Genomic DNA, 24876 nt, shown 5'->3' on the forward strand with positions numbered 1-24876 from the left:
TGGACTTTGAGACAGAGAGATAAAAATTAAAGTGCCACTATCTGAAGAAAGACAGGTGGGGCACCTGCGTGGCTCAGTCGGTTAAGCGTCCGACTTCGGCTCAGATCATGGTCTCGCGGTTCATGAGTTCAAGCCCTGGGTCGGGCTCTGTGCTGACAGCTCGGAGCCCAGAGCCTGCTTTGGATTCGGTCTCTCTCTCTCTCTCTCTCTCTCTCTCTGTTCCTTCCCTGCTCACACATACACTGTCTCTCTCTCAAAAATAAAGATTAAAAAAAAAAGAGACCGAGATGGATGGGGGGGGGGGGGGAGTCAAAAACAACCTGTTCCAGAGCACAGAAGATTTTTAAGGCAGTGAAAATACTCTGATAACTGTAACGATAGATAGATGTCATTATGCGTTTGTCCAAACCCATACAACGTATACCACCAAGAGCAAACTTGAAGGTGAACTACGGACTTTGGGTGATAGTGATGTATCAAGGTGGGGTTAGCACAACTGTAACAAATGTATTGTTCTAGTAGGGGACATTGATTAACTGGGGAGCCTGTGCATGGGTGGGGGTGGGGGTACATGGGAAGTCTCTGTACCTTCCCCTCAAATTTGCTGTGAATATAAAACTGCTAAAAAAAAAAAAAAAAAAAGGCCTTCAAAACACAACCCACCAAAAGCCTCTGTCCACATGATGTCTGCCATTGTGAAAAGTCCAGTAGATGCTTTAGTCACATTCTGATGCTGCATTAGGCTGCTCACCACTCATCCCTTGAAATGCTACTTCCGTGGCATCCGTGATATAATCTCTCCCTGGTTCTGCTTTACCTCTCTGCCTGACTTTACTCAGGCTCACTGAGTGCTCACCTCTTAGATACACACCCTGAGGGTTCTGCCTTTGGCCCCCTGCTTTCCTCTCTGCATTCTTTCTAGCACAGTTTTATCCTTTTTCATGTTTTAATCCCCATCTAGATCCTCAAGCTGTAGACTCCCAACTGCTTGCTAGACCTTTCCACTTGGATGTCCCATTGGCCCCTCAAAATTCCTCATGATAGACTTACTTTCATGGCCTCCAATGAACAATACCTCCTACTGTTCATATTTTTTTAAAGATTATTTTAGGGACGCGTGGGTGGCTCAGTCGGTTAAGTGTCTGACTCTTGATTTTGGCTCAGGTCATGATCTCACAGTTGTGGGATTGAGCCCCGCATTGGGCTCTGCACTGAGCATGGAGCCTGCTTGGAATTCTCTCTCTCTCTCTCTCTCTCTCTCTGCCTCTCCTCAACTTGCGTGCTGTCTCTCAAAATAAACATTTAAAAAAAAAAAAAAGATTATTGTATTTTCAAGTAATCTCTACACCCAATGTGGGGTTTGAACTCACAACCCAAGATCAAGAGTTGCATGCTCTACCAACTGAGCCAGTCAGCCCTTCCCACCCCTTCGTACCCTTGTGTTGTCTTTCCTTGAATCTTGTGCGGCCTTGTTAATTGACAGAATGTGATGGAAACATCACTTGGTCAGTTGCAAGCCTAAAATTCAAGAGAGGCTGTAAGCTTCTGCTTTTGTGTTTTTGGGAGCCCAGAGCCACCAGGTAAGAACCATGAGGCAACTGGAGAGACCACAGGGAGAGAGAGAAACAGCTATTCCAGCATCCTGCCAGCATCTCCAGCTTGCAGCGTGAGAAAAAACCAAAATGGTGGTTAAGTCATTAGGTTTGGGGGTGTTTGTTACATAGTAATAGATAAGCAAAACTTTCTCCATTATCTAAAGCCAAACTCATTGTCTTCCTCTTCACATGTTGGTCTTCCTGAGGTCATAGTTTCAGCTGTGGCACTATTATCTACCTAGGTTCCGGAGAGAGAAACTGAGGCTTCATTATAGACTCCTCCCTCCTCACAACCCCTATACAACTAGGGCTGTTGTACAACACACTATAGTGTACACACTATAGTGTGTTGTACAACGACACTGTGTGTCGTTGGCTTTATCTCCTAAATATCTCTTGAACCTGGACCTCTTCTTTTGCTCAACAGAATTTTGCTCCATATCACCTTCTGTTCTTACCTTCTCTCGATCTATCTAGTCCTCATATCTGCAGCCCAGTTCTTAGATCCCTCTGCTACACTGCTCCCAGAGTGATATTCTAGAATGTCTAGCCAACCATGGCAGCTCTCTGCATAACAGGCTTCTGAGCTCCCTGTAGCCTACAGAATAAAGTCCAAACTCAGTTACAAAATGCTCTTGGAGAATGACCTTCATCTATTTTTATAATCCTACTGATAATTCCCTGTTTCTTGCTATGTCAATCAAGGTTCAGACAGGAGGCCGAAACTACACCGGGTTTTGAATAGAGATCCATTAATGTAAAGAACTGTTAACTGGGTCTAAGCTGGTTAACTAGGTGACCTGAAAGGGTGAAAAGAGAACTTTAAGACATCACCTCTCCAGCTGCAGGAAGCAGCTCCCACCACTTGGGCTACGGGGATGCAGGGAAGGGGTTGGTGGTCATTAAACTTAGAAACACAAAAGAGGGACCCGTGTTGCTCAGACCTAAACTCCAAGGAGGGAGCTCTGCTCAGCTGGTGCCAGCATCTCAGACCTTACAGGGTGGCCCTGTGGAGGGTCCTGCTGGTCCCGCCCCCTGAGAGGAGGGTTTGGTGGGACTATCCCGCAGGCCTGGGGGACACTGAGGAGAGCTGCTGCTACAGGAAGGAGAGGCAGCTGCTAGGGTGAAGAAGTGTTGTTGGGATGACGTCCACAGGAAACTTTCTCCTCCTCCAGCTTTGTCGTCTCCCTCTGGCACTCCCTGTTGCAGAAACAAACACTGAAACAGCTGGCAGAGCAGAAATGTGGTTTTGCGCATCACGATACAGACTAGAGAAGCCTGGGTTTGGAGCTGAGAGACGTCTGTCTTAATGACTCGTGCGCTTGCCTTGTTACTGTCGCTTCTCCTTGCTTTGCTCCTACCTGTTTCAGGACATTTGCATGTGCTGTTTCCTCTTCTTGAAATGCAGTTCCCTCTTCTCTTTGCCCACTTAATACCTACTTTTCCCACTTCCTCAAGGAGGCAGCTTTTGAGTCCTCTGGTGAGGTCAAATCCCTCTGTAATAGGCTGTTAGCTTCTTTGTAACAGTGTCACAATTACAAGTTTACATTTTGTGTAATTTTTGGATTAACACCCACTACAATGTAGGGATATTAAACAATTTTTTAATGATTATTTATTTTTGAGAGAGACAGAGTACCAGTGGGGGAAGAAGAGAGAGAGGGAGACACAGGATCTGAAGCAGTCTCCAGGCCCTGAGCTATCAGCACAGAGCCCAACACAGGGCTCGAACCCATGGACCATGAGATCATGACCTGAGCCAAAGTTGGACACTTAAACAACTGAGCCACCCAGGTGCCCCAACACTGTAAGGACATTAATCTATGGGTAGGAACCATCCCCGTCTCTATTTTCATTTGGTTTTCTTACATTTGTGCCCCTAATTTCTAACAATGTACCTGGCCCATAGTAAGGGCTCAATAAATACTTGTTGAATGGAGTGAGAAGTGCAGTTTTAACAGCCATGGAGAAGTCAATACCATGCCTCAACAGGGTTTGGTTTTGTTTCTGAATTAGCTGCTTCCAATAGCATCTCTGTTCTGGGTGGACCCAATACGTCTTCCTCCTGCTTCCGGTCCTCAGTAGCTTGACTCCCATCCCGATACAACTGCTACTTGCATTGTCATTCTGAGATGCTCTATGTGTACACGCAAGCAAAATATATTATTATACGTACTCATAGATAGAGGTGCTTCATTCTCTTGAACAACTGTTTTTCACTGTAGGAAAGTACCCCAGTTCAGTTAACCAGTCCTTTCCTCAAAGACATTTAGTTTGTTTCCCATCGTTTGATTCTACAAATAATGCTGCAGTGAATAACCTTGTGTGTGACATTGTGTGCAAATACACGGTTATATTGCAATATCTCCTGAAATACCATCTCTTACTTTGGTCCCAGAGAAGGAGATTATGCAGATCTGGCAGCAAGGACCTGGCTTGGATGCTCAGAAAATATCTCTAAAGGTGGGGGTTTCTAGGTCAGACCTCCACTTTTTGGAACCTAGTATTTACCTAGTCCTAGCGTGCAGCTAGAGTTTGAGGGCCACTTGGAAACCAAATTGTACCAGTCATGCTCAGAAGACACTGATTCATTAAATACAGTGTTTCAGATTTTTTTTTTCTGCATCCTTTCTCCTTTCATTTCCTTGTCTTTTCATAATTTGACAGATTTGTCATGGCTTGTTTGGTGTCATCTACACTAGACCAGAAACTAGGGCTAGTCTAGTGGCCAGCAGTGAACAGGACACATGAGGGCCTTGTTCTTATGGGACTAGTTTTATCCTTTTTACCTTTACCAGGTTTCTTTGTGTGTAAGGATGAAATGAAATAGTGAAAGCAAAGTAATTAGTCAGCAATTTAAAATGTTCACTTATATGAATATATATATATACATATATGACACATACTTAGGTATATAAACGCCCAGTTGGAAGATTCATAATCATCTTGCCATGACTACTTTTTTTTCCTCCCCACTTTCCCTCTACTTTCTCCTGAGGAGCTCACACCTTAACCTCCAAGTGTTTTGGGGACTTGGGTTTTCAACGCAAGGCGAGCGGGATGCGCCGCCAGTAGGGGGCAAGACTCACCCAGGCGTGCCTATTACCTAAGCAACGGAGTCAAACAGCATTCAGAATGACTTTACAAAAGGGTTACCATGAAGTTAATTTGTTTATTCTGTCAGGTCATTTAATAAGAACAATAATAATAGTAGTAGTGGTAAGAATAAGGGGAAGGAGAAGAAAATAAGGAAGCGAGAGGTGGTGGGGACAAACCTTTTCTGCAGCAATCATTAATCAAGAGCAATGGTTCAGAAAAAAGAAATGGGGCTGACTCTGCTCACACTCCTTAGGGTATGATAATGACAGTGGACCAGCCGAAGGTCTCCGAGTTATACTGCGGTTTCATATTGAATAAAGTGCTTTGAGCGAGCCTAACAAGCAAAGAATAAGCGAATATTTTTTTTCTCGGATTGACTGGGTAATGAAGAGCTTTCCAAAGTGATAGAGACGCCACTAGGTAACTTCCTGGGCCGAAGCCACACACCAAAAGGTTTTGAAAATAGCTTCGGGCCCCTCCTAGCCCGACTTTTGAAAGCAGGTGTGGGACGCATGCGCCCGGCCCACCGGCTGACCTCCTCGTGGCAAAACCAGAGTGCGGACCTTCCTCCCGACGGCCCGCGGGGCAGAAAGGGAGGGGGAACGGAATTCTCGCGAGGTGTTTGAGCGCCGGCGGAAGCAGTAGACACGTGACTCTTCCAAGAGGCCTTCGCCTTCCCCCCTCCCCCTTCTCGGAAACCCGGCCCCCTCACCCCTCGCCCACCCCGGAGACGCGGTAAAGGACCGTTTGGGTTCCGGAATTCTCTTGGATCCAACCACTGGTACCGGGTCGGCTGGGGCCGGCGGAGTCCGTGCTTGGCAGCGAAGGCAGGGGGCGGTCAAGATGGGGGGGGGAAATCATCTTCCTTCACCTAGGAGGGAGGCGGGGCGGAGGGGGGCGCTGGGGAGCGGGTGGGGGGGGGGAAGGGAGGAAGTCACGTGGGGCGCGCGGCGCGCGCTGCGTGCGCGCGGCGCCTCGTCCGTCGCCCCACCCCCTCCCCTCCGGCGGGGCGGGGGGGCCGGGGGGAGGGGCGTCAAGATGGCGGCGGGGAGGTAGGCAGAGCCGGACGCCGCTGCTGCCGCCGCCACCGCCGCCTCCGCTCCAGTCGCCTCTAGTTCTTCAAGCTCTCGCCACCCGGGAGAAGCTGTTCCGGCGTCGGATCCCGCGGGGAAAGTAAGTCCTCTCCTTAGCTCTCTTCTGCTTCCACACTCCCCCTCCCGGACAGCCAGCCTCCCACTCCCACCCTCCTCAGGGGGCCGTGTGGGGCCGGGCTGGGGGGGGGGGCAGCCACCTCACCCCGGCTTGGGGCCTCCCTCGCCCCTCTTCGCCCCCTCAGCTGCGCGCCCCAGGGTTCTCGGGGCCACGGTCCCAGCAGCAGCCCCGCCGCACTCGCTTCCTCCGCCCGTCAGCGCCGGGCCCTGCGGTCTCTGCGCGTGGGGCTCTCGGGCCCCGGGGGCCCCGCTGTCCCGGGCCGGAGGCACCCAGTTTGGGCGGGGAGGCAAGGTCTGCGGACTCCGGCTCCGACTCTACTTGGGTCGCCCCCCTTGCTTTCCCCGCTCCACTCGAGGACTGCGAGGTCCCGGACCCGCAGGAAAGTGAGCTCCGCAATCCTTCAAAAGTCCTCCTGTCGGAGGCTTGCCCCCGGCTTGCGACGAGTGCGGGAGGCGATGGGAGCGCCCCGAATCTGGACCCCACACCCGCAGTTTCCCGATTACCTGGCTCTCAGGGTGTCGAAGCGATTCGTGGGACACGTGGGGGCCACCTTCAAGCCTCACCGAGCGATCAGGTTAATTTTGTCTCAGGCTCGCTCGCCTCCCAGACCCTAAGCATCTATGCAGAGAAAGGCGGTTGCGGATTTGCTTACCCTGAGAGTGCTTGGCGTAACGAGCATCTAAAGTTCCCCAAACCAGTGCTTGCTGGTGGTTTCCCTGAAGTGGGTTGGGATCGGTTTAACCGCCGAGGAGACTTGGATGTGCCCGAACCCTTGTGATTGTTTCTTTCCTGACCCTGGCGATCCAGCTCCTCCCCTTTCCAGCCCGGCTTTGTGCGGCTGTTTGGTTAATGTTTGCGGACCACTAACTTGATCCTCGCACAGAGAAGCCCTTTTTCTGTGCGGGCTCCGTTTACTGTAGGAAGCTTTTGTTTTGGGGAGTCGCTGGTTGAGAAACGTGGGGAGAGACGGGCCAAGAAAACGAGAGTCCAATAAAGCAACGTTTTTATCCATTGAATTGCGCAGCCAATTGTAACCGCACCCGGAAGTTTGTACTAAACACGTGTTGCTGAGGGAAGGTTAAAAGCTGGGTCCCCTTTGACCTTTGAGAGTTGATCATTAGCGGTTTATGTTGGGTTAAATGGTTGTTTGTTTGTATTTTTTTTTTTTTTTTTCTAGACAGCCATGATTAGGGACGAAGTAGGGCTTGTACGGAGTCGGCCAGGAGGGTCTAGAAAGCTGTCAAATCCGGAGTTGCCCTGGAGCAGGTAGACTCGGAGACACGAGCCAGCTAACAGTGCGAAGGGGTTCCTTTCCCCCATTATTTTTACGGCAATCAAGTGATTTTTTTTCCCTAAGCTGCGGGGAAAGCCAGGATCATTGCCCCAAAGACAGTTTGTATGGAATCTCTAGGACAAAATGCAGAATTTGGCACGGGTGCCTTGCATCGGACAGTGATTTTGAGAGCAAGGGAACGTTTCATTTTTGTGTTTCAAGAAGCTGCTTCCAGAATTTCCTTTATCTGGAAAAACATCTATATTCTTTTGGCTTCTGCTCTTTTGTCCCCCAGGCTAACTTAATTACACACAGTTGTCTATAGAATTTTAAGTGAATTTTACTCTAGCTCGTGTAAGTATTAGAAGGGGAGGCTTAGTTGGTGGCTGACAGTCCCGTTCATTCATTCATTCATTGGATGCTGTTAAGTGTCTGGCAGTTTTACTTAAGGGCTTTGCTGAAATCACGTACTGCTTAAAAACGGACAGTGTGGAGATTCTTTCATGCTTTTTAAAATGATTCATCTCAAAGACTCCGGCTGCAGATATATTTCTGCGTTTCTTAGTTTCTAAATTGAGCTTTGATTTGAGACTTGCCTCCTGTGAAGGTCCTGAACGCTCGGATCTGAGATCTGGTCTTGCAGGTACCCTGACTTCATGAGTCTCTCAGTTCCCGTGCTTTGTCTGCCTAAAATTAGTGTAAAGATACTTTCTGAGAAGAACTGCTTTCACATGAAATAGCTAAGTAGTTACCAAAATGATAGGATCCTAAAGTTTTTGCAGTTGTCTTTTTTTTTTTTTTTTTTAATACTGAAGATTGACTTTGATGTCGTTGAACTTATTAGGACAGACTTGGGATACCACTGAAATTTTGTGTAGATGGAAAGATAGGCTCTTGAAGAGCAGGAACTCTGGTTTTATGAGTACAGTACAAAACCCATCAAGTTAACTTGCTTATTTAATTCTTGGGAGGCAGTGTATAGTACAGAGTAGTGATTTTGAAACCTTTTTACTGCATCCCGTGGTATTTTTACGTTGTGTAAACATAATGACATGTTTTACGTTGTGATCTAGTATATACGCACACACGGAACTGAAAAAGTCATGTCGTGAAATGTTTATCCTCTCTACGCACTCTGCGCTAGTTTTCTGTTCTGTATTGAAATATTTAAGAATGCTGATCATGATACACTGAATTGACTTGACAACTCACTGTGGTGTGACCAGCAGATTGAAAAATATGTTCTAGGGTTAAGAGTACAGTATCTTGGGGGGATGTGGGGTCAGAGCTCCTAGGTTTCTAATTCTGCTCCATGCTTGCTTTGTTGTTACCTTGTTACAGTTCATCTCTCTAAGGCTCAGTTTTTATCTGTGACAAAGGGATAACAGGTAATATTTATTCATGGGTTATCTGGAGGGTTAAAAGAGAAAAAAAATCAACACTGTAGTAAATCTCAAGGTGTCTAACCATCTGGGTTTGATGATGGTAATCAAGAAAGTTGTCCCACCCCCTCCATTCTTTCATGTGTTTTTTTGTAAAGCATATTTGAAATTTTGTTATCTGCACATTCCTTTGTGAATCCATTCTTCCTATAAGTTTTGTAGTGAGAGCAGGAAGAGGCAAACTTCAGTGATCAATTGCTCCCTTGAAAAATAGCTATTAAAAAATACAAATTATATTCCTCAAGGTAATGAAAATCCTTGTTAATGAATTTTTTATATTATCTTTTGTATCTCGTGATGTTCTTTTTTTTGTTGTTGTTTCATTTATTTATTTTGAGAGAGGAAGAGAGAGCGAGAGAGTATGCATGTGTGAAAGGGATAGAGAGAGAGAGGGAGAGAGAATCCCAAGCAAGGCTCCCCAGAGCCTGAGCAAGGCTCTGTCAGCGCAGAGCCTGATGTGGGGCTTTGAACTCACAAAACGTGAGATCATGACCTGAGCTGAAACCAAGAGTTGGACACTTAACCAACGGAGCCACCCAGGCGCCCCTCTCCTGATGTTCTTAATTAAGGAATTGCATTCAGTAGACACTGAATAAATACCTTGTTCATAGATTATATTAGCTAAATTCTGAGTGGATCATTATCCTTCAACTTCTTAAACTAAATGTCATTCGTTACGTGTGGGCTTTGTAAAAGCAAAGTTGAAGCGGAGTTAAAAGGCAGACATACTTAGCGTTGTTAAGGAGAAAAGTCCTGTTTGTTATTAGTTCAGGCAAAGAAAGATACTTGCTTTACATAAAGAGGTCTACCAGTCTCCTCTAGGCAACCTAACTGATTAGCTGGACAAATTGAATATGTGACACTTACAGGTAAAAAGGAACTCGTGTTTTATAGAACTAATGTGGAAGTTATTGAATAGATTGCCCACAAGTAAAGTTGTATTTTAGGGAATAAAGCGTTGGATCAGTGATGTGGAAGAAAACCTGTATTTTTGACGTGATACTAATATTTATCCAAATGATATTTAATAGCTAGTAATGTAACATTTATGCAACAGCAATCCTGTAAAATAGGTTCTCTTTTTATTCCCATTTGAGGAAACAAGTTATTACTTGATCACATAAGTTATTATCTGACCGTATTATACTACTAGTGGATGATGTAGCCAGGATTTGAACCCAGATATTGTTTGACCCCATTGTCTGCACACTTGCCACTGCTACAGATAGACCCCTTGTATCTGCCCAGAGCTATAAAGATCTGCTTTAGGTCTCAACAAGAGCAATCTTGTCCTGGTTGATAGGTTTCAGTGTTGGTATTCTCGGTGGGAACTGTACCCTTGCATTCTTCTGATTGGCTGTTGTTTCTCAGGATTCTCTTCCTGCCAAGGATGGCTCTTCATTTCTACTACTGTGTCCTTGTTTCTTATTTATCGTAGATGCTTTCATAGGTGTACTATTTTGAAATAGGTGGTATTTTTGAATGTGTTTATTTATGATAGAAATGGAACCTTTTGTTCATTGTTTCAGATAGAGTCACTCTGAGGTTAGCAATTTTGGGGTTTGTTAAAACATTGCTACATGTTAAACTTCACCTAAGGTCTACGAAATCCTTTGTTAGATACACTGTAACACAGTTCTCTTATATCTACCTAACAGTATTTGCATTTATATTGTATTTAAAGGGTTCAAAGTAAAATTGTTGTTTTTCCTCTCAATAAATCTTACTTGTAAGGTGAGGAGAAGATTGAATAATATAACCTTTTTAAGAGCTCTTTTCACCTGAACACTGAAATTCTGTGAGTCTGTAATAGTTTCAGAATAGGAAAAGTAAATATTAAGAGTATTGCCTAATGGCATTAGAGAATGGCATTAGATGTTCCTCCATATCCCTTTCCCCCTTTTTCACTCCAAAAAAGTGCAAGTAAAGAATTTGTGCCCAGTTGACTAAGAAAGGATCCCTAGGGGCGCCTGGGTGGCTCAGTCAGTTGGGTGTCCTACTTGGGCTCAGGTCATGATCTCATGGCTTGTGGGTTCGAGCCCCGCATCAGGCTCTGTGCTGACAGCTCAGAGCCTGGAGCCTGCTTCGGATTCTGTGTCTTCGGATTCTGAGTGCCCCTTCCCCATCATGCTCTGTCTCTCTTTCAAAAATAAACATTAAAAAAAAAAAAAAAAAGATCCCTAGATTTTGTGTATAAGATGTATATAAACCTAAAATCTCCTTCATTAACAGCTTGTAAAAGTCATTGTCATTACTAAGTCACTACTGAGGTTAGAGGTCTCGAATTGTTATTCCTGTGAATGAATTTTCAGTAGGTCATTGAGTGTTATTTATAATTGTGCTGTTATTTCTTGTAAAAATACCAAGTTTTTCCCAAATTTTTCCCTTCCCTGATAATATTTTTGTACTTTCAATTCTCACTGTTCAGAAAATATGTTTCAAAAACCTCTCATGAATTTAGTAATGCTTTTCAATGATTTTTTTTCATTAATGATGTTTTTACACTTTTTAGTATAATTAGTTAGGGCTTGGTGTGCCTCTAGTGGATTAATGGATCCCTTGGCCTCCCAAGCGTTCTTTGGTCTGTAGTTTAGGTGTCACTGGTTCAAAACAATGTATTTTTATTTCAAACGTGAGTAAATCATTATTTCTAATATTGACTTTAAAAAGATGACATTTTGATAGTTTCTGGAGTGTTATCAATCAATCTAGGTCAGGATTAGTCATAGCAAGCAGATCAGGACCACCACACATTCACCCAGGTCACTGGATTGAAAATGTTTTTATTTATTTTTTATTTTTAAATGTTTATTTACTTCGAGTGAGCAGGGTAGGTACAGAGTGAAGGAGAGAGAATCTCAAGTAGGTTCTGTGTCGTCAGCATAGAGCTGGATGTGGGGCTTGAACCCACAAACCGTGAGATCATGACCTCAGTCGAAACCAAGAGTCAGATACTTAACTGGCTGAGCCACACGAGCGCCCCTGAAAATGTTTCTAAAGCATTGGCTTAGCTCTCAGTACATGTTTGTACTACATTACTAGGATTAGTTTGTAAAATATGGTCAGCTATTTATTTTACATCTTCATTGGGACATTTCTCCTATTTGTCTCCTCTGTTCATTCCCTTCATACCGTTTCCATCTTGCTGTGCAATAATCTGTCTTCCTTCTGATTTTAATCTCAAACTGGCATTTATTCCAAAGTTAAGTATTGAAACTTCTTAGGTTAGCAACATTGACTTCTTGATCTATTCATTGGAAATTTCGAGAATGCATGGGCTTTGGGAGTTTGAACAATCTAGATCTGGGTAGGTGTAGGTAATATAAGCTTTCCGCGCCTCAGTTTCATCTCTGGAATTATAATACCTACCTTTTTCGGGGTTGTTGTGGGCTCATAGTGTACATGAAGAGCCTAACACTGTGAGCTTTGTAAAAGATACTTAGTTGTCAGTTTCCTTTCTGTCCTCCTTCCTGCTCAAAATGTATTCCAAAGACTTCTTTTCCTTTTTCTGAAAAATTTTGGGGGAATCTCATTCGGCTTATCTCTTCTTCCTTGGGGCTGTTTAAGACCCTCTTTAAACAGTCTGCCCTTAGTTTCATTTCTGGGTATCTGTGGTTTCTATCTTAAACTCATTCATGTTTCTGTTAGAACTTCTTTCTAATTGATACTTAGGCTCCTGTGACATAGGCCTACCTAGTAGAGGATTTCTCTGTTAAGTATCTTGCTTTCATTTGAAACAGTATTTCTGCACATTGGAAGTCATGGTCATGGTGACTAACACCTTTCTTTTAGTAGGACATAATGAAAACACTGGCATTTAATTCTGTCACACAGCCTGAGAACAAATGAACTAGCTGAAAATTAGTATATTTATGTAACATGAAATTAGTGTTTTGAGAAAAACAAGTACAGTCATTTTTTTTCCCCGTGTTTATGTATGTAAATTGGTTATTTCAGATAATGACAAAAGTTAAAAATTGAGAAAGTTGTTTTTTTCCCTCTACAAAATGGATAAAAATCTGTTTTGGTGCTAAATTACTTTGATACATTGGATCAAAGTACATTGGTTCCTTAGAGTACAGTTGGAAAACCCAAACCTGAGATGTATTTGCTTGCTTCATTTTCCCCTACTAAACCATATAACTCCTTTTTGGGTCTCCTGGGCTCAAATGCTTATTTTTTCACTTTGTGTTGGCTTATCTCTAATCGTCCATCAATTCATGCTTTTTGTGTATTTCATATTTTCTTTGATCTTAAGAGCTTCTGTATAAACTTAGCCTTATGGATTGTCCTTCCTAAATATCTTGGAATCCATCCCCCCTTCTTTCCACACTGTTATTATAGCACATCATCTCTCTCTTGGTGTGTGTAGCGGTTTCCTAAAATGTGTCTCTGCTTCTGGTCTTATTCTACCCATTCTCAGTTTGCTTCCATACTTCTGTGGAGTAACCTGTCACAAATCTGACTGTGTTCTGCAGTCTTCTATCTGATAACTCTTCAGTGACCCCCACCACCCACGGGATTAAGTGAACTCTCTAGCATTGTATAGAAGGTTGTGGGTGACATTTTCCTCATCTCTCGTCATCACCTATCTGAGCCTTGGATTTCTGTTCTGAGCTTCCGTACCAATGGTAAATTACTCATAAACGTTGTTCTTAAAGTACTAATGTCTTTCATGCCTCCATAAATTGTAATGCACTGTGCAGAAGATGCTTCCCCACCTGGTGATTTCTTCCTTGAGACTCAGTAGTTCCCGGTCGTCTTTGTCCCCTCTCTCCCCAGGCCAAGTTTAACATTCCTTTTCTGTTCCCACCGCATTTTGTACACAAATACTCTTGCTGTGTTTTACATATTTCTCTGTCCTTTCCATCTTGTGAATTTTTTGGAATCAGAGACTATTTCTCGTTAGTCGTTCTTACTTGATATGTAACAGGTTCTTCATAAATATCAAGTGAATGGATCTAGTAGAAAATGTTCATTTATATTTAGAAGAGAGTTAATTGTCATTTTAAGTTTTTTATGTTAACATTAAATCTTTTGTTCTAAAGATGGTGGAGCCAGGGCAAGATTTACTGCTTGCTGCTTTGAGTGAGAGTGGAATTAGTCCGAATGACCTCTTTGATATTGATGGTGGAGATGCAGGGCTTGCAACTCCAACACCTACTCCTCCAGTTCAGCAGGTAAGAGTTTTCCAAAGCCTCTGTAAAAAGTAGATGGCTTAAATTTCATTTCTACTTACAGAAATAGGTATTAAGATACATTAAAAAAATTTTTTTAATGTTTATTTTTGAGAGAGCGCACGTGTGTAAGTGGGTTAGGGAGGGGCAGAGAGAGAGGGAGACAGAGGATCCTAAGTGGGTTCTGGGAGCCTGATGCAGGGATCAAACCCGCAAACTGAGCCATGAGATCATAACCTGAGCCCAAGTCGGACACTCAACTGACTAAGACACCCAGGCGCCCCAAGACATAATTTTAAATATGCATGTGCATGTTATTTTTATGTTATTAGTCTTCATTCATGAGAGGGACATTTTTGCAGTGAAAAATTAAGACATTTTCTGCTCTGATATACATATATATTTATATAAGAGAGACGTATTATTTAGAGTTCTTGTGGGAGGGTTGTTAATTTCCTTACTAGTTGTCTTTGTACTTCTTGGGGACCTTCTGAGGTTTCACTATATGCTTTCTCTGAAAGTTAAAATAAGATTCTGGTGTTAGCATAATTTTGTGAAGATGTTGTACTTGGAAAGATTATTACTTTATACTTGGTATCATATTTTTTTGAGGGTAAAACTTTTTTGTTTTTGTTGTTTTAATAAAATGAATACATCTTTGGTTCTTAAAACAGTTCACTCCCATCATATTTTATTTGTTTCTCTGATGTTATTTTCTCCCCAGTCAGTGCCACTTAGTGCATTAGAATTGGGTTTGGAGACCGAAGCAGCAGTTCCTGTTAAACCAGAACAAGAGACAGTACCTACTCCAGCACTGTTAAATGTTAGGGTAAGAACGATTTACATTTGACATTGTTACTGAAATGGTTTAGGATCATAGTCAGAAAATAACCTATAATATGAAGTCATTTTTATTTTACTGGTTCTGCTTTTTGCTGCTTTCCAATATGCTACTCTCACATCCTACTTGCTAAAATAATGCTTTCATTCTTCTGGTAGCTATGTTGATCAAAAGACAATTAGGACAAAACAGAAAATTTTTTGAATTTACTCATTGTAAATGATATAAAATTTGTGAACTACACATTAACCCACTGCACTTAATTTTTCCTTGTTTATTTCAGCTTTTGTCCATTATGTGATCATAATTGTGCTTTAAATACAGAGTTTACCTTAAACGTAGCATTTATGAACTTAAGCCTAGTGGTGTAAAAATTTGATAATTATGATAAATTATTGTCGAGGGTTTTATTTGAAAGTGGTAAGTGTTGGGACGCCTGGTTGGCTCAGTTGGAAAAGCATGTGAGGGTTGTGAGTTTGATCCCCATATTGTGTGTAGAGATTACTTAAATCTTTAAAAGAGTTCCCTGCTTTAAAAAAGGGGGGATAAGTGGCAGCCTACAAAATTCTTATTATAGGAGTCATGGAAAAATACCAAATACTTTGAAGAGGGAAGGAAGTAGAAATAGACTGAAATTTATAAAAATACTCAGTTGTACTTCAGTCGTTTAAGATCACAGATATTTTATCATTCTCAAATCTTTGACTTTTTTTTCCTGCATTTTTGTCCAGCTTCTAATGTTCCCTCCCCACCCCCCAACTATAAAAAATAAAATGCTATATGGTTTTTCTTAGGCTCAGAGGTGGTACCTGTATTATCACCAATGTTTGATATTAATGATATTGGTGGATTCCCTCGATCATTCATGCAAGATAGGTATTTAAAATGTTGCTTGGGGTTGCCTGGCTGGCTCAGTCAATAGAGCATGGGACTCTTGATCTCGGGGTCATGAGATCAAGTCACACATTGGGTGCAGAGATTACTTAAAAGTAAAATCTTCAAAAAAAAAAATGCTGCTTGGTAGTTTTCTCTTTTAAGTTCTAAATGTTGGTATAGTCTGTATGATAGCAAAGAAAACATTGTATAAGAATCACAGAATGTTAGAAATGGAAAATGGACTTCAGAGAGCCTGGGCCTCCAGGGGTGAAGTGATTTGCTTAAGGTTATTGACCTAGTTGAGGCAGTGCTGGGATTAGAAATACTTTCTCTTCCTAGCCCTTGTATTATATAGGGTTGCAATACATCACAGCTTGCTTGGGATAGTCCTATTTTATGCTTGCTGCCCCTGACAGTTATAGAAAATGTCACACTACTACTATACCTTTTTTTTCCCCCTCAAAATGGTGTGTTTTAACTTGGTAGTTTATAGTTAGGCATATTTAATTAAAAATACAGCACCAATAGTTTGGTAAGAAAGTCAGTTTTAAATTTTATTTTTTTATTATTAACTTTTAAATGTTTATTTATTTTGAGAGAGGGAGAGAGCCCATACATGTGCACGCATGGGAGCAGGGAAGGGACACAGCGAGAATCCCAAGCACGTTCACAGAGCCCAGTGCGCGGCTTGAATCCACAAACCATGAGATCATGACCTGAACCAAACCAAGTGTTGGATGCTTAACTGAGTGAGCCACTCAGGTGCCCCCCCCCCATTTTTTTTTTTTTTTTTTTAATTTTAGAGAGGGAGTGAGCAAGGGGAGGGGGCAGAGGGAGAAAGAATCTCAAGCAGGTTCCATGCAGACATCAGGCTCGATCCCATGACTCTGGGATCATGACCTGAGCTGAAATCAAGAGTCAGACACTCAACTGACTGAGCCTCTAGTTTTAGATTTTTAAATGGCCTTCCATGTGTGTGGATCTAGGCTGTGTTAGAGAGTAAAGTACTTCTCAGTGGTCTGATGTGTTATGGTTTTCTTTTATAGCAGCAGCCTCCATCTACTACAACATTTGTGCTGAATCAAATAAATCAGCTTCCGACCTTGGGGTCTACAATTGTGATGACTAAAACACCACCTGTAACAACGAATAGGCAGACCATCACATTAACAAAGTTTATCCAGACTACTGCAAACACACGCCCTTCAGTCTCAGCACCAGCAGTACGAAATGCCATGACCTCTGCACCCTCAAAAGACCAGGTTCAGCTGAAGGATCTACTAAAAAATAATAGTCTGAACGAACTCATGAAACTGAAGCCACCAGCTAATATTGCTCAGCCAGTTGCAACAGCAGCTAGTAAGTCTTTCTGTTTTCTATGGTGTCACCTGTCTCCCTGAGGTAAGATAGGTCAGTGTGTTTTTAAGGGTTTGCTTGGGTCTTAAAAGAACTGGGCAGGAAGGAGATGTCTGCATGACTCTGTACAATTACAGTATTTATACAGTACAAAGGAGGAAGAAATTTAGAAGCCTTAGCATTTACCTTGAAGTAAAATATGAAATTTCCAGGTGGCTACAATCATTAACACCATGAGATACTGGTTTTATATACTGGGAATAACTGGTTAACACTTTCTTGGTCCTTTAAATCTGTGCTTCTCAAACTTTATGTGATCTTGTTCACAGCCAGAATCAGATTCAGTAGGTCTGGGTAGGGCCCAAGATTCTGCATTTTTCTAACAAGCTTTTTGGAGGTGTTATTGCTGGTGGTCCTTGGACCATGTGTGAGGTAACTGGCTTTAAACTGATACTTTACTGCTTTACTGTGACTTTTACAGCTTTTTGATTTTGCCTGTCACTGGCTTCATTGCTTGTGGATAGTCGTGTATTTAGTAAATTCCCTTTTAAAATACATATGTTTTCATTATAAAATAATTTACTGCATTTTTTTTGAAGAATGAGCACCCACATAATAACTTTCTAAAAAAACAGCCTTATTGAAATATAACGTGCATATGATAAATTTTACCTTTTTAAAGTATACGGTTGAGTAGATTATAGTATATTCACAGTTGTTAAACCATCACCACTAGCTAATCCAGAATATCTTAAGGATAAGGTTTAACAGGAAAAAGTTCCACAGTGGTTTGATTACATTTTTAAAGAGTTCATTTATGCATAAAGAATATAGATTTTGTAGTTTATCTTTGGAGTTTGTTGTTGCTCATTTATTCAACGAATATTTATTGAGTGCCTTCTATATGCCAAGTACTGTTCTGGGGTTTTGAGGCTATGGCTGGGAGAAAAACTGTTGGAATCTCTGCTCTCATGGAGCTTGCATCCTAGTGGAGAGATGCAGACAATAAACAAAATAAGTTATACAGTACGTCTGATACGGACAAGCTCTGTGGAAAGAAATAGAAAATGGGGTACAGGGCAGGAAGAGGTTACAGTTTTAAGTGGAACATTCAGAGGAAGCTTCGTGTTTAGTGTATTAAGGTAATTTTTAAGGGTAAAATAGAATTAATTGGTGTTTTTAAAAATTTTAGCAATGTCATATTTTAGTAGTATAGTTTTAGAAACTGAAAAATGTGAACTCTTAAGAGGGATATTCTTTCCTTCCCTCTACATTCTGCTGAAATATATATGAGTGCCTTTTTTTTTTATTATTATTTAAAAAAAAATTTTTTTTTTTTAACGTTTATTTATTTTTGAGACAGAGAGAGACAGAGCATGAACGGGGGAGGGTCAGAGAGAGGGAGACACAGAATCTGAAACAGGCTCCAGGCTCTGAGCTGTCAGCACAGAGCCCAACACGGGGCTCGAACTCACGAACTGCAAGATCATGACCTGAGCCGAAGTCGGCCGCTTAACCGACTGAGCCACCCAGGCGCCCCTATTTGAGTGCCTTTTATGTAACAGTACCATGGCAGGCACTGTTGGAAATGGTAACTGACCTCAGTCATAGTCTGAGCTGACCACTATTGTATAGTTTTTAGCATAGGAATTGGTGCCTTTTTTTAAAGTAGATTTCCTTGGGATTATTGTATGTTTGGATTAAGGAGGTAGAATGGAGGTTCCTGATGATTTATACTGGCACATAAATAGCATCTTATTAGGGTTTTGGAATGAGGTGATAGGTATTGTACAGTTCCTTTTTCCAAAGGAAAAAGGTATTTGTATTTCTAATTGTGGGAACTAAATAAGTTCTAATACCTGATATAGACCAATATATAATTTAGGGACAGAATTGACTGCTTGGAAGTTGTGCTTATGTTTATAAAGAAGAAGGCTGGGGCGTTCGAAAGCAGTGGTCAAAAAGTGTTTGTAGCGCGATGTAGAACTAACTTTGTCTCCAGTGAGAGATGCAATTAAAAATATCAAATTATTTAATCTTTTCTTTGAGTCCATACCATTGTGGCTTTATGGTTATAGTTTACTCAAGGTCATTGTCCTGAACTAACTGCAGCCTGGCAGCTGGATGCCAACTGAAAAATAATTTTAACTGCCTTAGGACAGATTTTTATTTTCTGCCATGGAGAGCAGGACCGTGGCCCTGACCTGGCTGGGGTGCAGGGCAGCATCTGGGATGGCTCTTGGGAGACTTAGGGGTGGGGTGGGGTGATCAGTTTTGGAAGCAACTTTCATTAAAAGTTTTTGGGTTTGAGGAAATACTGCTGCTTTTTTGAGTGGCTTTCTGAGCATTCTACCCCTCAGAGCACGTGTCCTCATAATGTAAAGAAGACTGTGTTATTGTGAGGGAAGTTCAGAAAGCAAAACAAAACAGGATAGGTTTGGAGCTGATCCAGTAATACTTAGTAAGTACAGTAACATCTACCACATCCAGTGGAGTAATTTTAAAAAGACAAAAGAGTACAAATCAAGGCCATCTTTGTGTGGAAGCCTGAGAAACCGTCAGACTAGACCAGGGCTGAAAAAGAAACATGTAAGTGAATGCCGAAGATAAGCATACTTTTGTGTTGTAGCAGAGGATCATCTTTTTACTAAAGGGGAAGAACAATAAAAGTATGAAACTGCAAAGAGCAAGATTTTGCATGTTCCTCCCTCACTTAGCTATGGGTGTTGCGCCTTTTGGAGCCATGAGCTGTTTGGGTCTCTGGGTTCTGAGTCCGCTTCTGTAACTCTGAACTGTTCACTGGCTCTCCCACAGTTAACGTTAAACAGATAAATCCGTTATCTCTGTTCTGATCTCCTTATTTTGTTAACACTTTGTTATTTTGGAGTCCCAAGTGACAGGCCTCCAAACACTCCCTATCTTTTGGTAGAATAGATCCGATCCGGTCAGTCCTCCTGCTGTGATTGTCACACTGTGGTCTCAAGGATCCCAGGTACCTGAAGCGAGCACTTCAGGGATGTAGGCTGGTTACGGGGCTCTAGACTCCTCAGTCAAGAAGTTCTCCTTGGCCTAGTACTCGAGTTGAAGGATTCAGTTCTCTTGCTGTGTGTAAAAAGAGTTTGCAAACCACTGGTATAGAAGAAGAAAAAATTCATTGTTCGGATCTTTGAGGAGAGGAGGAATGTAGAATTTCCAAATTTTTTTCTTTTTTCCTTCCAAGAAAGAATTATTTTGCCTTGAAAGCAAGTATCATCAACTCAGGTGAGATTGATTCTGTCTTGGTGATAATACCAAGTTTTGTGGGGTTTTTTGATGAACCAAGTGAAGTGTCCCAAAGTAATGCTAGCTCTTGGTGTTTGTGTTGAAAGAAACTATCAGATATTCTGATTAAGGTGTCTTTTTGATAGTTTTCACGTTTCCTGTACACGCATATCCGTTTAAGGTAACTTGTTTTCTAAGGTTAATTCTTACCTCCACGATAACACATTGCCTTGCGTGTTTTTATCCTTATGCTTAATTTAAGGTAGTGATAAGCAGATCGGTATTTTTTCGTTTGTGAAGTGGGTAAACTACTGAGTTTTTAAAAAACCGTTGGAAAAGAAATTCAGAAATCGTTCTAAAATGTAATGACTCTCCCCCTCAGCTGATGTAAGCAATGGTACAGTAAAGAAGGAGTCTTCGAATAAAGAAGTAGCAAGAATATGGATAAACGACATGAAAATGAGGAGTTTTTCCCCAACCATGGTGAGTTTTAAAAGCTGTATCTGTATTGTGTTATGGAAGTACACTTGGCTAAAAGTACTCTAAAACAACCCTCAGAAAACTTTTTTGGGGTGAAGGGGGGCTACTCAACTGCATAAACTAATGAGTAAGCATTAAATCTCACTGCAGTAAACTAACCTACTGAACAAGGTGATAATAACTTGCATATTTGATAGGGTGTAGTATTACACGCGGTCCTCACATCCTTTTTTTGTGGATCTCATCTGGTAGACAAAGACAATGCGAGTTAACCAAAAGTGTTGGATAACGGTCCATTTTAGGATTGAACTTGCATGTATGGCTAGTTCTGAGCTGTCAGATCATATAATGTTCTAGTTACAAGTAATCTTTTTCCTTATAGTTTGGAAATGTTGTATGTTTTGGGTTAACTAATTCTGTACATTTATTTCATTGCTGTGTCTAACACTGCATGTGTGTGGTGGGTTTGTTCAAGAGGTATGCTACGTGGTTCCCCCTTCCATAATCACACAGTTTGACAAGCACATGGTGTAAGTGGTAATAGAAGGTACAGCAAAAAGTACATTGGGACAGTCACAATTAGGGTTATGACTTTGGAGGAAGAGGAGGTCTCCCTGGACTCAAATGGCCTGCGACGATTTCATTTTGTGGCAGAGATATAATGGAGATTGGGTGTTGAGTTTGGAGAGACTGTAGGAGGGCATTTTAGGAATGCTAATGCATTGGCACGGAGGCGGTGGCTATATGTTTAGGTGACCGTAAGCCATGAGGAAGTTCGAATAGTTGGATTTGGCACTTTGGAGGGTTCTGAGTTGAGTTTGAAAGATTTGGACTTGGTGCAGCACCAGTCGGGGCCACCGGAAGTGGAGGATCCTGTTAGTGACTCAGGATGGGCTGGTGGGGGGGAGACCCTTTGGCTAAGTACTCCAGAAGGAAGTATTAGAAATTAAACCTGGGGGACTACAAAGAGAATGATTGGAACAAGGTGAGAGGGAAGAACAAAAGGAAAACATGTAACAATACCAGAGGATTGCTAAGACTTGGGGACGGAATAAGGAACTGGAGACACAGCGCAGCCGTCTGTGCCTGAGGTTTTGAACAGGGACTAGGAGAGTGAATGCTGGCCGGACCCAGTTTACTTAATAGTTGTGTGCCAGCAACTTACATGGAAGTTGATTTTTAGAAAATACAATTGCGTTTTTCTTTTTTCTTTTTTTTTTTAATTTTTTTTAAGTTTATTTTTGAGAGAGAGAGAACCAGCCAGGGAGGGGCAGAGAATGGGGGACAGAAGATCCCAAGCGGGCTCTGTTCTGACAGCAGATAGCCCCGTGCATGGCTCGAACTCATGAACCAGGAGATCATGACTGAACCCAAGTCTGACACTTAACCAACTGAGCCACCTACGTACCCTGAGATTGCGTTTTTCTTTAAAAAATGTATGTAGTACTCAGGTTCCCAGTTCAGCTTATGTTTGCCCATAATATGCCAGAAGTTCTTTGTTGTCCTTGCAGTTAAGAAACCTCTAACAGGGAGTGCCTGGGTGGCTTCAGCTCAGGTCATGATCTCTCGATTCGTGAGTTCAAGCCCTGCATGGGGCTCTCTGCACAGAGCACGCTTCAGATACTCTGTCTCCTTCTCTCTCTGCCCCTCCCCCGCTCGTGCTTTTTCTCTCTCTCTCAGAAATAAATATTAAAAAAAAAAGAGGGGCACCTGGGTGGCTCGGTTGGTTTAGCATCCAGCTTTGGCTCAGGTCATGATCCCCCAGTTTGTGGGTTCAAGCCCCACGTCGGGCTCTGTGCTGACAGCGTGGAGCTTGCTTGGAATTTCTCTCTCTCTCTCTCTCTCTCTCTCTCTGCTCCTATCCTACTCATTCTCTCCGTCCCTCCTCTCTCTCTCTCCCTCAAAACCAGTAAACTTTAAAAAAAAAAAAAAGAAAGAAACATCTAACGGGCGCCTGACTGGCTCAGTCCGTGGAGCATGTGACTCTTGATCTTGAGGTCTTGAGTTCTGGCCCCACACTGGGCATAGAGCTTACTTTAAAAAAAAAAAAAAATCTGTATCTCTGGCAGAGATCACAAACTGGTAGACTGTGGACCAAAGCCAGTTGACAGATGTGTTTTGTTGGGTGGGACTCCACAGTATTTTGAAAAAATTTGAATTTGTTGCTACCACATAAAAATCCTCTGATTTCCAGGTTCTCCTGAAAAACAGGAGTACCTGACGACCATGGGCCCACATTCCCACCTAAACAGGCTCCTGGCTGAGTAGGAACGTGGACTTTGTGTGTTGGGTGGGCGTTCTGCAGGTACCACAGTCTCCCCACTCCCCCTCATTTATCTCCTTGACTTGAAGCTTGGGGACAAGCTCAGTTGCCTTTTTATTGGCTTTGAAATTTACCTGTCTGTCCCTGGATTTTGTGACCAGACAGTAGACCAGCTTATCTTCCAGTTAACACTCTTGGTGATTTTTTTTTTTAATTCAGGTAAGGGAAGATAAGATAGAGGGAGAAGGAAGGAGGCTGGTCATTTAGCATAGTATGCATTCTTTTTTTTTTTTTCAATGTTTTGTGTTTTATTTATTTTTGAGAGAGAGAGCATGAGTGGGGGAGGAGCTGAGAGAGGAGGACAGGATCTGAAGCGGGCTCTGCACTGACAGCAGAGAGCCCGATATGGGGCTTGAACTCACGAACTGGGAGATCATGACCTGAAGTCGGAAGCCCAACCCACTGAGCTCCCCAGGTCCCCTAGTCTTATTTGATAACGTGAGGAAAGGGCTGAAGGTGGGATGGGGAAGACACAGAATTTAAGTGATTTAAGCAAGGCCACACAAATTAACAGCAGAATGAGGATTTGTATGTGTTTCTTTGCCAACCCCACTTTGTCTCCGGTTTCTGAAATTGAGTTTTATTTTGGCATACTTTCTAAGAATATTCGGAACTTTTTTGGATTTTTTTCCTAAGGATTCCATGGATTGATGTTGATTGGATGTTTATCTACCATCTCCCTCTTCCTTCCCACTTTTATTGAGCATCTGTTTGCCATCATAACTCTAGACAAAATATAAAGAAATCGAAGAGCCTGTCCTTACCTTTCGATGTTTTGTTATCCTTGGCGTTGCCTGTAGGGCCTGACTGGCTTCTCTCTCTCTTTTTTTTTTTCCCCCTCTTTTCTGGATATACTGGATTTCACAGATTTTTCTCTATAGTCTTTCTTGAACAAGCACATTAATAAATATCTTTGGTGTTGGTTTACTTGTAGTGAAAAGAGGCTTGTTCAGGGGCTTTCTATTCCCCTATTTCTCCCTACCGCTCCTCCTTTAAGATTCTATGAAGAAAAAAAGGAACATGTGATTGGTAACCATTCACACAAGTTGTCTAGGACAGTCTGGCTTTATTCTAGTTTTCCTGGTGTACTTAACTAATAGCTCCCCATTTCATTTTCACGTGTGCCAAGGATTAGAGAGTAAGTGATAAGGCTTTCTTATATGTGATTGTTGTGTTTGTGGAGACACAGATGTCTGAAGTAAACGCTCCGTCCTTCAGAAGAACCTTTAAATCCAGAGTTTTCTGGGGTTTTAGTTTCAGTGTCCGAGGGAGAGAAGACAGGTGACGTGAAGGTTCGCTAAAATGAGGGTGGGATGTGTGGCTTCAGTGGTTTCTGCCATTGATGTTGTAGGATGAGCTGCTGGGGCTCATCCACCTTCCTTCCTAAGCCTTTTGGTCCTTCTCTTCCTGGAACTGACAAGGACTAAGGTTAGAAAGAGTTCTGGGCATCAGGGAGGGTGGTAGGCAAAGGGGAGAGTAGTTTGAGAGGTAGTGACTGGAAGGAAGGTGGAGCCCTGACGTGACCCAGCGGTGCGTTAGAGCTGAGAGTAGGGCATGGATTATCTTTGCTCATCAGAGAAGCACGGAAGAACCAAAGTATGATCCAGCTTTGAGGGAACATAGAAGAGGAATGTCATGTTTCCAAGACTGAAGATTGCTAGTGTTCCTACAGAGGAGTTTTCCTGTGTGTTGGCTGGACCTCCAGTCTCTGATTATGCTCTATGTTACAGAAGGTCCCTGTTGTGAAAGAGGAAGATGAACCAGAGGAGGAAGATGAAGAAGAAATGGGTCATGCAGAAACCTACGCAGAATATATGCCAATAAAACGTATGTCTTTGGGATTTGTCAAAATGATGAAAGACTTTTGGGTTCCTCTTGAACTTAAGTAACTTTCCCACACATGTTATTACCGATTAGGATCTATCAATATTGGGTACCTTG

At 42.4% G+C, this 24876-nt stretch overlaps 1 protein-coding gene across 3 annotated transcripts in view; it reads left to right on the forward strand.

Annotated features, from left to right (window-relative positions):
• The first annotated feature begins 5721 nt into the window (after positions 1 to 5721).
• SBNO1 (strawberry notch homolog 1) overlaps positions 5722 to 24876 on the forward strand; it is a 53640-nt gene continuing 34485 nt past the window's right edge. Inside the window, exons 1-6 of one of the 3 annotated variants that reach the window (XM_042909479.1) lie at positions 5722 to 5867; positions 13670 to 13801; positions 14523 to 14627; positions 16562 to 16874; positions 20515 to 20615; positions 24666 to 24762. In XM_042909479.1, the coding sequence (XP_042765413.1) occupies positions 13670 to 13801; positions 14523 to 14627; positions 16562 to 16874; positions 20515 to 20615; positions 24666 to 24762 (748 nt within the window). In that variant the 5' untranslated portion in view covers positions 5722 to 5867. The remainder of the gene's footprint in view (positions 5868 to 13669; positions 13802 to 14522; positions 14628 to 16561; positions 16875 to 20514; positions 20616 to 24665; positions 24763 to 24876) is intronic. The other 2 variants (XM_042909481.1, XM_042909480.1) reach the window with 2 other exon arrangements.

The sequence above is a fragment of the Panthera leo genome, chromosome D3, assembly GCF_018350215.1.
Source record: "Panthera leo isolate Ple1 chromosome D3, P.leo_Ple1_pat1.1, whole genome shotgun sequence".
Lineage (NCBI taxonomy): Eukaryota > Metazoa > Chordata > Mammalia > Carnivora > Felidae > Panthera > Panthera leo.